The 14,871-nt window shown below is 37.1% G+C and overlaps 2 protein-coding genes across 4 annotated transcripts; both read right to left on the reverse strand.

Annotated features, from left to right (window-relative positions):
- Positions 1 to 252: 252 nt before the first annotated feature.
- LOC111232619 (forkhead box protein N2-like) lies at positions 253 to 6,002 on the reverse strand. Of its 2 annotated transcripts, none has more exons than XM_022760219.1 (5): positions 5,863 to 6,002; positions 4,346 to 5,000; positions 3,913 to 4,034; positions 3,070 to 3,125; positions 253 to 1,768 (listed from the first exon to the last, which is right to left on the reverse strand). In XM_022760219.1, the coding sequence occupies exons 2-5, from the start codon at positions 4,955 to 4,957 to the stop codon at positions 1,419 to 1,421; spliced, it is 1,140 nt and encodes a 379-aa protein (XP_022615940.1). In that variant the 5' UTR covers positions 4,958 to 5,000; positions 5,863 to 6,002; the 3' UTR covers positions 253 to 1,418. The 2 variants fall into 2 exon arrangements, with proteins under 2 accessions (XP_022615940.1, XP_022615939.1); XM_022760218.1 differs by having other exon boundaries at positions 4,346 to 5,003.
- Positions 6,003 to 6,788: 786 nt separating this feature from the next.
- Positions 6,789 to 14,029, reverse strand: yif1a (Yip1 interacting factor homolog A, membrane trafficking protein). Of its 2 annotated transcripts, none has more exons than XM_022759817.1 (9): positions 13,947 to 14,029; positions 13,527 to 13,578; positions 12,249 to 12,496; positions 11,221 to 11,325; positions 9,358 to 9,436; positions 9,211 to 9,268; positions 8,957 to 9,112; positions 8,593 to 8,686; positions 6,789 to 8,044 (listed from the first exon to the last, which is right to left on the reverse strand). In XM_022759817.1, the coding sequence occupies exons 2-9, from the start codon at positions 13,555 to 13,557 to the stop codon at positions 7,886 to 7,888; spliced, it is 930 nt and encodes a 309-aa protein (XP_022615538.1). In that variant the 5' UTR covers positions 13,558 to 13,578; positions 13,947 to 14,029; the 3' UTR covers positions 6,789 to 7,885. The 2 variants fall into 2 exon arrangements, with proteins under 2 accessions (XP_022615538.1, XP_022615539.1); XM_022759818.1 differs by having other exon boundaries at positions 13,951 to 13,995.
- Between the last annotated feature and the right edge of the window lie 842 nt (positions 14,030 to 14,871).

Below are 14,871 nucleotides of genomic sequence, written 5' to 3' on the forward strand. Positions count from 1 at the left end.
TGTGGTTATGTTTTTCGTTAGTTATTTTTGCCTCTTTTTGTGAACTTTCCAATAAGAACTGCAGGAAAACTAGTGGTCTGGCCCAGGCGTCTCCTGACCTTATGTGGCCTAACACTGTAGTAAACTGCAATGCTATCAAAATGAAACTGGTATGTTGTCTAAACATAAAATCAGGCGATTTTAATTCACAATAACAGCATGACAGATTTTATTTGTTAGATTACAAAATCTATAGCATTTTAAAATACATACAATTTACAAACAGATATTCAGTGTATCCTGAAATATAAGATGGTTTAAATGGCAGTGAGTTCATCTTACATTTTAACTCAAAATTCCAATCACACTATTCCTGATTGAAGGCAGCTTAGCTTAGCTTACAAGATCATATCCAGGTTTTCCATTTAAAAGATAACTAAAGACATTCAGGGCTCAGTAACATAACATCATGTACATAAAATCAACTGTAGCGAACATGATCTGAAGAATGACAATGGGTGTGAAGAAATTACTTAGATATAAAATTGGAAGTACTTATTGTAACTGTGTAGTGCTTTCCCACTTTTTGAGTACAATCTACAATTGGAACTACATTATAAATAAAGTATTTTTTGATAAGTATTACACACAACTACTATTAGAAAGACAGCATTTTTCAGAACAATAACAATGTTGTTAAGGGGCAAGATATTCAACTTAAGGTTGTTTTAAAAGATTTTTTTTCTCCCACAAAGTGGCAAGAAAACATTCTTATAAAGAAAAGGTGGTAACCACTTAGAAGAATTGGAGAAGAGTTGGTTGGTAAGACATATTCATATTGAAACGATAGTAGTGTGGATATGAGTCAGTGTACTGCTCAATGTATTTCTCCCAAGAGCTACATTTGTACTTCCTTGTGTAGGTTCCAACGCTTTATAAATCCTACTTACTTGAGTCGGAATGAAGCACTCCTTCCACCCCTGAGAATGAACTTGATCTGTTTAAAATCACAGTGGAAACCCTAAAAACTTATTATATTGAAGACAATACTCTATTAATACTTTCCCCTCATTTTAAAATCTCAGAGTGTAATTTTGTCCATGTATCTCATCCTAACGTTGCACTCTCAAGTCTTTGTCCAGGTTGTTATTGTATGGCATGGTATGGTGGTAAATTCAGCTTTTGTGCTGAAAGTGCCTGAATACATGTGAAGTAATGTGATCCATAGTCTTGTTAGTCCACCAGTAAAGTTGAACTATATTGTTATCTAAATACACAATACACAAGCCTTAGGGCAGTGTTGCCATCTTAGGAAGAAGCAACAATTTACCAAACATCATCACTCCATCCAAACCAACATAAATCCCATTTATGTTGGTTTTTTGGACTAGTTGGATTGAAGCATTGCATGAGTTGTGATTGTTAAATGGGAAATCAAATTAATATCCACCACCGGCTAGATCCAGCAGCGACCCAGCAGCCTCCTGGGCCTCGGCATCCAGCTGAAGGATCTCCACAGTCTCCAGGTCCAGCTCGGTGTCACCTGGCAGCACCAGGTACTGGTACTGGTGAGACTGGTAGTAGTGTAACTCGATGTACCCGCTATCTGACAGGGGGTCCTTCTCCATCTCCTCGTTGACCTCCTGCTGGTATTCAACCGACTCCATGGTGACAAGCTCCTCATGATCCGGAGTCAAAGGGCACGGTGGGTTTTCAGCAAAAGTTGGGTTATCAGTTGTCAGGGTTTGGGGTGAGTTGGTAGAAAGGAGGAGAGTGTGAGAAAGAGGATCTGCATGAGCAATAAAAGAAAAAAGGAATATCACATCAAAGTTTTCAATCATAAAACAGTGTGTAAAATTTATGCCCAGCTGTTCGACCAAACGTTTAATACAAGTATTAGTATTGACACAGTTAGACTACTGTTCAGTAATTTGGTCCAACACAACAGAAAGTAATATTAATAGATAATAAAATAGTACGTATGACATTTCACCGCCCATATCAATCCTTGTTCTATATGGGCAGTGAAAGAGCTTTTGTCTTGGCGTAAAAAACTGTGTTACTCTTTAGTGTGCTTAATAAGAAATATCATGGTAATAACAACCTCAGAAATACTTTATTCAAATCTGTTTTTTTTCAGGCATCATTACTTTATAGAGGGTAACTTTCTGTTACCTCCAGATAGTTTAATACAGAGAACAGTCAGTTATTGAGCAATGGTGGCATGGAATCCATTAGCATTTTTATTTTGATTTCACAAAGTAATTCAACACATTTTAACAAAAAGTTAAGATTGTACCTGTTTATGGAAGAAATTTTGTTGCTTAATATAGGATTGTTTTGTTCTTTAAGATGTGATTATGGATGTTATCCGTCCCACTTTTACTTGTGATTTAGTGGATTAAGTTGCTAATTGATTTATTTTTAATTTCTCAGAGAGGGGATAAGTATTATGTAGACGTAGCTATCTACTAGAAATGATTTGAGTCATCATGTTGTTGTTTTTGTCTTAGTACTTTTCTTATGTACTATCAAGAATTACTGCAAGTATGGGAATGTCATAGTATGTGTCTTATGTGTAATCTTTGTCATTCAAGTGTCTCAAATATATTTATGTGAACCCCAGGAAGAGTAACTAATGTAACCATATAGTAGGTAAAGGGGGTCTAAATAACAAACAAACAAGTAGACAAACAAGCAAAATATGAGTCATATGGTAAGACACAAATATTAATAACTGGTTGAACAACCACTTGTCAGATTCTTCAGAGGACACGTGGGCCAATATAGTGCATAGGCTCGGAAATAAAACGAAGGGACATAAAGGACACTAAGCTAGACTATTGCTAGGTTGCCATGGTTATGGAGGGATGTTGCCATGGCAACTGAACACAAACACAGGAACAATGTTGCATGCTGAGAAAGCTGCAGAGACTGAGAAAAGCTGCAGGTAATAAAAGTGTCACAGAGAGCTGTTACTCCAGTGATAAAATACATTGTAGACCAAAAGAAATTCATAAAGGGTCAAATATGTATGTTAATGTGCTAATTAAGTAAAATGAGCCTGCTGTGAGTCTCCTCATCACGAACCTGAGATCTCCATGGGGTCACACACTACAGGCATCCCATAGTCAGCTCCTTCAAACCTGCACACAACATGCCGAGATAGTTAGACAACTACATAAAATCTAAAAAAAATGTTGTTTGTTTGTATGTATGTGTGTTTAAAATACACCTCAAAGCCAGAGTGTTATTAACATGTAAAATTATTCAGAAGCACCTCACCCACTACAGGAAAATCATACTTACAGCTCATGCTACACGGTAATCCAGAAAAATGCAGTGTATTAACAGAAAAACACGCCCATTTAGTTGGACTGCAACTAATGGTTATTTATCTTCCTATTTTTACAATAAATCTATTAATCAGTTTGTCTATAAAAAACAGAAAACAGTGATAGATGCCCATTGCAATTTGAAAGATTCCAAGGAAAAGTTTTTTAAATTTCATGTTTTGTCTGACCAATAGCCCGAAATCCAAATATATTAAAATCTGAAAAAGCAGCAAATTCTCACATTTTAGAAGCTGGTTAAAGCAAATGTTGAGCATTATTCCTTGGACTTAACTTAACTTGACTTAACCTAACTGATTATCAAAACTTCTGTGAAATGATTTTATTTTTTATAAGTAATAAACTAATTGTACCACCATTAATATTTAGACATGACTTTGACTAATGACCAAACCAAGAATCAATGAACATAAAAATGTATTTACTCCACCTTTAGTAATCACTTATTTTAGTCATGAAGTAAATACAGTTAACCCAGATGCAAGGTGCTGCTTGCTTTTTATTTATTTAATGCAGTATAATGATCAATTGAACACTTGGGAATATCTAATGTATACTTAACCTGTGTGACTATACTCACAGTGCAGGCTTGTTTATCAGATTGCTGTTAGTGCTGTGATAACTGTGGGTCTTCCTCAGCACCTCCAGGAGCGCAGGCCGATACTCTGGACAAACACACCACAGTGATCCCTTCCCCACTGACTGAAACAATAATACAAAACTACTTGAAACACTGAAACAGCACCATCCATACAAAGATGTTAGTCTTAAGCAAAACTGACACATTAGACTATATAACAACCCCAACATGTGGAGTACATTATAATAATTTCCCTGTAGGGCAGTTTAATTGCTGACTTCGCTACAAAGTCACACATCTAGATTCAGTGTGTTGCTCAAGGATAGTGTTTTCAGATACTTTTGAACTTTTCTCCTATAATTTAGGCACAGTCTCTATACTTGATAGATGACCCTGTTACTCTTAATGTGGAAACCAAGAGCTAAGTCCCCACCTGGCTCTTGTCCCTCTGAATGCGACAGAAGCTCTTGCTCAGGGACAGGTTGTGTCTCACAGAGTTCCTCCAGCCTCCAGAGGCTGTCCTGTAGTAGGGGAAATTGTTCACAATCCATTCATAGATGCCCTTCACTGGAAGCCTCTTTTCTGGTGAATCTTCTATTGCCATGAAAATCAGACTACTGAAGGAGTAGGGTGGCTTGGACGAGGCAGGTGGAAGAGGCTGAGTAGGTGAAGAGGACTCTAGCTGAGGCAGTGGTGTCATTTTGGGAAGGGGCTGCAGTGGTAGTAGGTTGCCTCTCTGATGCAGCCAGCTGAGGCAGGTCAGGTCATCCTGGTCAGATACGTTTGCAGAGCTGAGGCATTGTATGTTTTGTCCTTCGAGGCACTGAGATGCTGTGTAGTGTGAAAGCGGGGAGGAAGAGTGAATGGACTCTGCTGTTGCTGGAGAAAGTGAGGTAGGGGATGGAGGGAATGAAATAGGTGAAAGTGGGAGCGAAATACGACTGTTGGAGCAGGTCTGCTGTGGCGAGGAGGAAAAAGGTAGTGACACTCCAAAAGTGGTGGGACATGGGGAGGAGGGTGGCAGTGTTTGAGAGCTATTTTCCATCTCTCTTCCCAGAGGAAACTTCCAGGGTCATTCAGCTGTACCACTGCTGAAATATATGACAGAAATAAATTTAGTGACTGTTGCAAGGAATGATTCATGCAAATTAGAATTATAAGTGAGCAACTTTGCACAAAGGACTTAAGTCAAATCTATTTTATTTGTATAGCCTAATATCACAAATTTGCCTTGTATGGCTTAACGATATATGTAGTACACAACATCCGAAGGAAAACCCCCAAAAGAACCCACTTCCATATGTTCAATACCTGTGTTTTGCACAGAGTAGACAGAAATAAATATAGTGAAATTAAGCTGAAAGTATTTGTATTGTTTTCTCCCTTAACAATTTTTTAAAGGAACATTAAACGAAACTTTAAAAACTACCTTTTAAAACAAAAACAGTAATTCAAACATGCAGGGTAATTACTCCAAGCTCATTCCAACTACGGAGTTTTACACTAAAAAGAGGTGTAGAGTAGAAATAGCTCAACAGCTCGATTCAGTTAAATGTTAGCTATCCGTTCCCCTGTGCATCCACTAGCAATCAAAGTCCACTATGTGTACACTCTCACAGCACCATCTCCCGTTTTATTAAACGCCAAACGTGTCCAGGGGCACAGGTGCAGGTCTTTTAAAAAGTCATTGTTGCTCGTAGCTGTATCGATGGTGAGCTGGCATCGATTACATGCTTAAACTAATCGACTTACTGCACGTGAAATTAAATTCATAACGCTCAGAAAGTTTGCATGAGATACCACATGGCTTTACAAAGCAATTCAGTAGGCAAATGGCGGAACAATATAAAGTTTCATTTAGTCAGGAAAGCCGCCTTTTCCCCTCACAGGTAACCCACTCGGTGGTATTAGCTAGAGCTTCAAACGCAAAAATATTAACTAGTTACTCACCAAATTACCAAAGCGGTAATTGTGGCAGAAGTGAGAGCTCCTTGAATGTCCAGAATACGTCGTTGAAAAGTTAAAGGTGAGATTCTGGCGTTTGAAAGTAGAGTCAGAGTCGGACAGCTCTCGCTCCGTGCTGTGTTGCCGTCCGCGGTTTCCATGGAAACGAAAAAGACGCTCTGCAGTGTGCGCGTTCCCAGGCGCGCTCCCGCTCCGAGTGCACAGTCTCAGACCAATCAGCAGTAAGACAGTGAGTAACATCAATGTAAAGTACCTCGTTAAATATTAAGTAAAGAAGTAGTATCAGTGGTAAAAATAGATGGTTGCCAGTGGAGAGAGTATTTAGATTTTTTAATCAAGTAAAAGCATGTCCACTGTGTAAAAGCACTCATGTAAAAGTCCTGCATTTATAACTAAATACATTTACTCAAATGCTTAAGTGCTGTAATTAAATACAATTTTGTACTTTGTACTTGACTTCAGTATTTCTATTTTGTAACACTTTATACTTCTCCACTGCATTTCAGAGGCAAATATTGTACTTTTTATTGCCCTACATTTATTTGACAGCTATTGTTACTCTGAATTCAGATTATTAATATAAAATATAATACATTATCATGTATTATTACAGATTAAGCTACCCAGCACTGTACATATTAACTGATCAATATTTGTAATCCAATAATAAAATATACATTATTCTGAAACTGGCTATTCTGCATTGCATTTTTGCATTACTTTACTTTTGGTACTTTGATTTTGATGCTAATATTTTTGCACTTTTACTTAATAGCAATTTTGAATGCATTACTTTTACTTTTAACAGAGTACTTCTACACTATATGCTACTGCTTCTTTTACTTCCACCACTGGTAGTTTCAGAACAATGTTGCGTTACAAGTAGTCATTATGCAGCATAATGACCTCTGTCAGTGTTATATGTTATTTATTACACAATTGTATTATCATTACTTACATTTGTTCCAAATTTGAAGAAATTCAGTTAAGGTGCTACCAAGATATTGCATTCATGAGAATAGTACTGATGGACACACTGAAAACATAATGCCTCCAGCCACGGCTGTCACTGCACATAGGCACAAAAATGGCACAATTTTTCTCTGAAATGTAACATTCATTCCCACAAAATGGCAATTCTCATGTAAAACACCAGTACCTCAAAATTGTACACTAACTAAATGAATTTCAGTTCATTTCCACCTCTGAGTATAACTTTGCAAAATATGTCTGACTCAGTCATAGACTGTAGGTCGTATGATGAGCTCTAGCACCTTCTTTAGAAATCGAACCTTATTAAATGAAACAAATATTCTTCAGAAGTAAATAAGTCAGATAAAACTCATGCAGGATTACGTTGCGTATAGATGTAGCTTGTTGGTACTGAAAACAATAAAGTATCAGAAACTGGTCAAATTGAATACACAAAGCTAAATAAATTTAATTTTTCTCTACAAAAATCCAAACATTGTCATGCTTTGTGAAATGTAGATAAATAAAATCCAGGTTTGACAAGAGGAGAGAGGAAATGCAGCAACTTTAACATACCAGAAAAAAACGGTATTAGGATCATATGTGTAATGTGTCTGTGTGTCTGTGTGGCGTGTAGTATGGCTGTGAGGTGTAATACTGGAAAGCATGTCCAGTGACATTATATAAAATGAAAACTGAATGAAACTGAATCCAAGTTAGGATAAAGAAATCTCAATGAAAGCCCTTGTGGTCAAAGTTAGGTGGCCAAAAATTAGCATTTGTCAGTGTTACTGTACACAACAGAAAAAAAGTCTTCCATTGAGACACTGTGTCACACTTTCTTGTTACATCATGAAACAACTACATTATGAACATGTCCATCTGACAAGCTGTACACTCGCTGCAGCTCAACACTGTCTACACATGTTTTGAGTTTACTGACAAAAGAGCGTATAAAGGTAGTTGTACAAACACTCAACAACCACATTTTTTGGGTCCAACATACATGGACTTCAGGTTAGTAAATGCCTCAAGGTCACCTGACCAAGTGAGAGGTTAACCAGTATATAATGATTGGTTGAAAGACTGCAGTGGCCACAGTGATATAAAGGCGCAGTTGAGGTTTGGCACTTGAACCAGTTCCCATGGAGTCCGAGGAGAGAGAGGTAAGGATCTTCATTTTTAGAGATCGAACCTGAGGAGATAGTAACATCTTTAAATTTGCAATTCAGACTAACATAAATACAGACAGAGTTGACTTCATTGAAAGAAACATTCAAGATTTGGGGAAATATGCTTATTCTCTTTCTTGTCAAGAGTTAGATGAGAAGACTGATGCCACTCTCATGTCTACTGTGCAAAAACTAAATAGTTTAAACAACATGTTGTGGTTTTACAAAGGTTTTTGTGGCAAACTATTTCTTGGTCAGGACCAGTAATTTCTGAGAGTCTATGCTCATCGCCTGGCACCATCACCTTAAAAGCAAGACTTCATATTAATCATTTCCCCCAGTTGTTGTGCATAGAAATATGCTTGTGTGGAGTTAAATAATAAAAGAGATAGTATGCTGAATGTTTTGATTATTTAAAGCTCATAAATGTCCAGTTCATAGTAGTGTAATAATCACATTTACTGTGTCAGATTGAGCAGCAATTAATCAGTGGATTTGGTTTTTTGTGTTTAATTAATACATAAGTTTATAAATGTGGCGGATGATGTCAATAAGGACTCAAAATACTCACAATGAAGAACATAAGGGCGCAAGAGGACCAGGCAAGGGCCACAAAATACCCATCACTGCCAAACAATAAGCCACACAACACTGTGAAGATCATCCTGGAGGAAAATACATAAAGAAAAACATTCACAATGTTGACATGGACCAAACTACATTTTAAAATATCCTTATTTACAAAACTACATTTCAACCACTGAGCTGAATCATAATCAAGTTGTCTAAATTGTTTATTTAGTATTTGATTTCTTCAGTTACAATACAGAATGAGGAAACTAATCATCACACTGATTTGCTTTGTCAATAATGAATGAATGCATGAATAAATGAATAAATGAATTTCAAAATATTTGCATCAAAGGTCTATTTACCCCACATATTTGTATCCACTGTAGGCAATGAGATCAAAGGTTGAGAGGTCGCTGTGAACAGTCAACAGGTACAAACTCAACAGCATCACCAAGACCTCAATGATGACCCACACAAGGGCAGTGCTGGCACACAGTCCAAGAACCTCAGGACTGAACCTTCACACAAGGACAACACACAATCCTTATTTAACTTATTTAATACAAAGATATTTATTGTGAGACATAAATAAATTAGATGAGGAGGAATTACTCACCTTTTCTGAATACCCAGGGCCATTCCAGCAAGTAAAATGTAGGTAATGAAAGCCATTGCTAAAAGACAAAAAAGACAAAAGGAGAGTTCATACATTATACAGGCATCTCAAAATACTCTGCTATTGATTTTTGTATAGAAAACTTACTTGGTATGTAAAGATCAGGTGCATTCACATCCTGTCTTGGAGTCAGTGGAGTGTCCCGATGGTAACGAACCTCCCAGTCCTACCAAGAACACACAAATAGAATATGAATCAGCCAGCAGAGTCTAACAGTTACATGCAAATGATGCTCTGTCCCTTTTTCCCCCACCTTAAGGGTCTACAAGATGGAACAACTTGGCTTACACTAAACAATAAAATGGTTTAGACAATCACAATGTGAAAGCTACATTAAACTTGCTAAGAAATTTGAATTTTTTTTTGGTCTGCAATCCATAACAAAGGGAATAATGTGAGAAACTATATAAAAAGGCAATTAAAACAAAAGCTTGATAATAAATTAAGGCAAACCACAGTGGCAGCTGATCCATTCTTGCATAAGTAAGAATAGAGAAAATAGATAAACAATATTACATTACAGCAAAATAACATTTTACAATTACAACAAGTGCTGTCATTAGTATGCCTTTTTTGTTTAACAGTTTACTGTGGATGGCATAGCAAGAAAGACCATTTTACACTGCAATAGATCTCAACCACTGTGGGACAACACATCAAAAATCCTGCAAAAAAAAAACACACTTGATGTCATCTTAATGTCTCTTTTTTTAGTATGTTACTGAGCTGTTGATGTATTGATGTTTAGTAGATCTAGAATCTCTCACAGTTCCACAGCACACAAAACAAATCTGTATCGTCTTCATTGCATCTTGGACATTTAAAAGATACTAAAGTCTGGAGTTAATGTTATTTAAAAGGAAAGGCCATGATATAAGATATTAAGATCGGATTATTCTATGTCATGTGTTTGTAAGAACGTCCTCCCCTTCAGAGAATGAGTTTAGCAATATTCTATATTTTTGTTACAGTCATGAAATTCCATTAAAAAAGACAAAACCAACAATGTATTAGTCTGACTCTCAATACTTTCTGACTTCTGAACCCTCCATGTGGTACTCAGATCCAAGCCCCTTTGTTACAACTGAAGATGTAAAAACGGGTCATAAATGTATATATGCAGATATACATTTGTAATAAGAATAATTTCCCAAATCAGTTTTTAGCAATTGTTACTAAAACTAGAGTATATTGCTTGTTTGGGACTAATTTCAGCTGTGGATCAGCAGCAGGATTGTGTATGTGGGGTCGACTCAAACTACCACATCTACTGTGGCCATGTTGATGGTTTTGAAGGAACACGTCACCCACTGCAGCAGCATGGCGCATTGATGAGGAGGACAAGGTCCATGGCACAAAGGAATATGGTATATCAGGCTTTGGCTACACAGATGATACTTGTTATCAGGATCAATTCATTGCTGTTTTTTTTTTTATTTCATAGGCTTCGTTGACAATAGTAAAAATATAGAATATCACCAGACTTACTGCTTTAAATAAACCCAAGCCATGAGGTACTAAATTAACATTACAACCACACTGTAACAGTTGTAAATACTAGGTAGTAGCAAATAGTATTTTGGGTCAAACAGTAAAATCTATGTGATCCTGTTCTTGTAAGGAGAGTTTGCACTCTGTGTAGTTTGTACAGTATCAGAGCACAGAATGACTTAATTTACAATCAGAATAAGTTAAAGTGTGTGGGAATTAACTGAGCTCAGTGTGTGTTTATATCCTCAATGGCAATCACAGTTTTATGATGTTCATAAATAAAGTTGGATTAGTGATAAAGTGGCTGATTATTTTGTTTGCACAGTTTAAATGTGATAAGTGGTTAAGAATATGATACCAGAGAAACGTATCATGCAGACTTTAACTATTAAATGTTTTGTGTTGTCCTGTACGTTGACGTTGGCACAAAGTCTGACAGAATGAATGGCTTTTGATTACCTGATGTGTATAAGGGAACATAAGGATCATAAGTTTCTTCAGTACATATCTGGTGTCGACAGCAAAGAAGTATTTCAGCTTGTTCACAGACATGAATCTGCTGATCTGAAAGGGAGAGCAAGTGCAAACATTAATTTCATGAATGAGGATCAACAATCTGCCAAAGTTAATAAATACAGTTGAGTCATAGTCATTTTTAAAGAAGGCTGTGGCTGCCCTCAGGACTGTGCATCACTCTGCCTTGACGCACAGTATATGTATTTTGAACCACCTGCGTAACAAAGTTGCCAAACCAGCTAAACAACATCAGTATAATTTATCTGCCATCAATGAGCGATGCATTTATTTAAATGATTTTCTCCTTATTACTGGGTGAAGAAAGCAGATCAGAAGGTCTGCTTGTCTGAAAAACTGTCCATTAAAAATGACACTTATAAGATGTAAAAATTTGAACTGTGAAAAGCATCATTAGAGAGGAGTTGAACTGCACAAAGTATCAGGCTGCTCCTGGAAAGGACTGTGTCATTTAAAGAACACATCTGTGCGTTTCTTTGTGTTGAAAAACCTCAAATTATGTACTTGTGAAAGCGAGTCAGTTTATCAGACAAAAATTAAATACAATGGCACAAAAATAACCACTTGCATGGATAAAAAAAAAAATTCACTGCTGTAAAGCAAATTGGCATATTTCAGATGTTTGGACTTAATATCTTATCAAATAAGAAAGGGGTTAAGAGTCAGGCTGGGTCTGGGTCTGTATGCTTGGTTATAAGGCTTCAGAGAAATTTCAAAACCATGTGAAAATTGTTCAGAATGCGTTTAGGGTATATTTAAACTTGTAATTACAATTGGTGACTTGTAATTTGAATCAGCCAAGGCATATTTTGTGTAAATTGGTGTCAATTACTCAATATTGGTCTTGACCTTATTTATAGGTTCATGGATTAACACCCCCAACCCCATTCAAATACATACAGCACTGTATATCATATTGAGAGGAACCCTATGAATATCCCACTTTTCCTCACCTCTTTGTTTACCATATCCTTTCCTTGGTTGGCTAAGGAGGAACCGTACATCATTGCAGCATTGGCCATTGGGTCAGTAAACAGGTTGTTCACTCCAGCACCACCTCCTTGTATGTCATTTGATGGTCCTCCCATATTGTACCCAGGATTGTAGTATCCCTGACTGTTCATTGCTGGTGCTGCAGAGCTGGTGTCTTCAAACAGGACAGAATCAGCAGTGGGGGGAGTTGCACGAGCTCTCTGTTTAGCTATGGAAAAGATGGACACAATAGAGAAAATGGAGGATAATTATTTCATTTCACTACAGTTACTCCAAAAATGTGCCCATGTCGATTGTTCAATTACTGTATGATTGACCCTTTAAGTCATCCAAAGTTTACACTCAGTTTGTTAGGTAACCTTAGCTAAACCGAATGTAGTGTAAAAAGTAAATAATGCAACTCTGCATTAGATCCTACCTTCACAAAGAAATATTTTTTTGGCCAAAATGCTGTAGAAAAGCATTCACGGACATTTTGAGGATTTCGTTTTGTGCTGCTGTTGAATAGTATTACATGTACAGTACAGTACAGTGCCATACAAAAGTTTTAGGCACTTTAATCTTTTAGATTCTCATCCATCATGCACAAGCATCAAGGAAGTGTCTCGATGGTCCCAGATTCATTCTGTAGCAGGACAACAACCCCAAACATAAAGCAAGAGTCATAAAGAAGTAACTTCAGTGACAAGAGGAACAACACGTCCTGCAACAGATTGGTCTGGCCCTCACAAAGCGCTGATCTCAACATCATGGATTCAGTCTGGGATCACATGAAGAGACAGAAAACACTGACAGAAGAACTGTGGCAAGTTCCCCAAGATGCTTGGAACAACCTACCTGCAAAACCTACCTTGAAAAATTGATTCTGTTTTAGAGGCAAAGTGTGATCACACTAAATATTGATTTGATTTAGGTTCTTTTCTCTTTACTGCATCTTACTTTAACTTTATGTTGCTGTTTACTTTAAGTCCCTAAACCGTTTGCACAGTACTGTGTATCAGTGGGGGCACACATTCTAACTCTTATGAAGGTAGGATTTACCTTAGCACTGCTGTATTATACTCCATCAGTTTTAGTTTTAGTTGTGCCTAATAAACGGTCATCTTTTTAGGGCACATCACCAGCCAGGTGACATCACCAGTGGAGTTTGTAAGAAAATAGGAAGTAGCTACTGTGGGTGGATATTTTGCAAAACTTTTCAAAAATGGTAACTGATGGTGATTCATCTTTACACTTACTTGCTCGGTACCCATGGTGTTGCAAGTCCATTGTAACGTTCGCTGACGTTAGCTTAAAATAAAAACAATGACACGTTAGCAACATTTCAATTTATTGAACGCTCTGTTTGTCTTGGTCAGCTAACTAAACGAAGCTAACACTGACTTGATACCAATAACAGTCTAGCTCACAACACTTTATGCTAGCTACCCAGCTAACCTTCTTATAAACTTATTTAACGGAACCACTGTTGCTGTCGGTTGATGCTAGCTACCTAGCCGGATAAGCTAAATTAATAACATCATATTTTCATCTGATAATCTGCGTATCAGGAGAGGCGATATAATTGCTTTAATCCGTATCCTAGTAAATGCTCACACAGCTTGTCTGAGGAATAATATTACAATTATGAAGAAAATACCGAGAGTGAGAGCACTTACCTACACAGCTAACGTTGGTAGCTAGCTACGTGGCTATCAGAATGTTAGGGCTGATCCCACCCATCCACTGCGGTTGGCTGACTTCGCTGTGCCTGCGTGGCAGAAAACATGTAAGTACTTCAGAGAGTACACAGTTGCACCAATACACACAGTAAGAGCTAATACTAGCACTGCCATGTGTTACCTGTCATGTCTGACTTTTGTGTTTTGTGGAGACAGCCTGGTAGGTTACATTTCAACATTAAGGAGCCACAAACTATACATGTCTGGACAACAGTAGTGGAACAAGAACTCAGCTCTTCTACTTAAGTAAATAATTGCTGTTGTGCAGGATATAATATTACATGCAACACACAGTAAACTCATAAAACACGACTTTAGCTACAATTGATCCTCAGTGGTGTGGGGTAAATTACATAAATGTACATTAACTCAAGTAGTACACTTTTTAGGTCACTTGTACTTTACTTAAGCTAGTTTATAGCTTACTTAAACTTCACAACAGAGGAAAGTATTGCAATCTTTAAATCACTTTATTTGTTTAACAATTTAAGAAGCTACTGTTACTTTGCAGATTCAAATTTTACACACAAATGATGAGCTTGTAAAATAATTTTTTTTACTGATAAAATCACTTGATAGTAGGCCTAGCTATATAAAAAGGTAGAACTGGCCTCACCTCAAACTGCTATGACATTAAAATTCTGCTCAGATGTTAATACAGGAATAATGATAATACAATTGTATAATACATAACAATGACAGGCTGGCCATGCTGCATAATGACTACTTGTGATTCTACATTTTTCTGACACCTGCTTTGCCCAGTTCGTAATCCAGCTTTTCCTTACTTTTGCATTGCTAGACCACCTATGATATTGTTATAGGCTGCTCATTACAGATTAATGTATCAAGTCAAGTCAGT

This window comes from Seriola dumerili, unplaced genomic scaffold, assembly GCF_002260705.1.
Source record: "Seriola dumerili isolate Sdu_G_001 unplaced genomic scaffold, Sdu_1.0 BDQW01000331.1, whole genome shotgun sequence".
Taxonomy (NCBI): Eukaryota; Metazoa; Chordata; class Actinopteri; order Carangiformes; family Carangidae; genus Seriola; species Seriola dumerili.

Coding starts and splice junctions, on each gene's coding strand:
- LOC111232619 (XM_022760219.1), bottom strand. CDS start 4,957: ATGGAAAATAGCTCTCAAACACTGCCACCCTCCTCCCCATGTCCCACC. Junction 3,126..3,912: donor CTGATAAACAAGCCTGCACT/GTGAGTATAGTC, acceptor TGTTGTGTGCAG/GTTTGAAGGAGCTGACTATG. Junction 1,769..3,069: donor TGACCCCATGGAGATCTCAG/GTTCGTGATGAG, acceptor TTGCTCATGCAG/ATCCTCTTTCTCACACTCTC.
- yif1a (XM_022759817.1), bottom strand. CDS start 13,557: ATGGACTTGCAACACCATGGGTACCGAGCAA. Junction 12,497..13,526: donor ACACCATGGGTACCGAGCAA/GTAAGTGTAAAG, acceptor TCTTTTCCATAG/CTAAACAGAGAGCTCGTGCA. Junction 8,687..8,956: donor AGTGGATACAAATATGTGGG/GTAAATAGACCT, acceptor ATTTTCCTCCAG/GATGATCTTCACAGTGTTGT.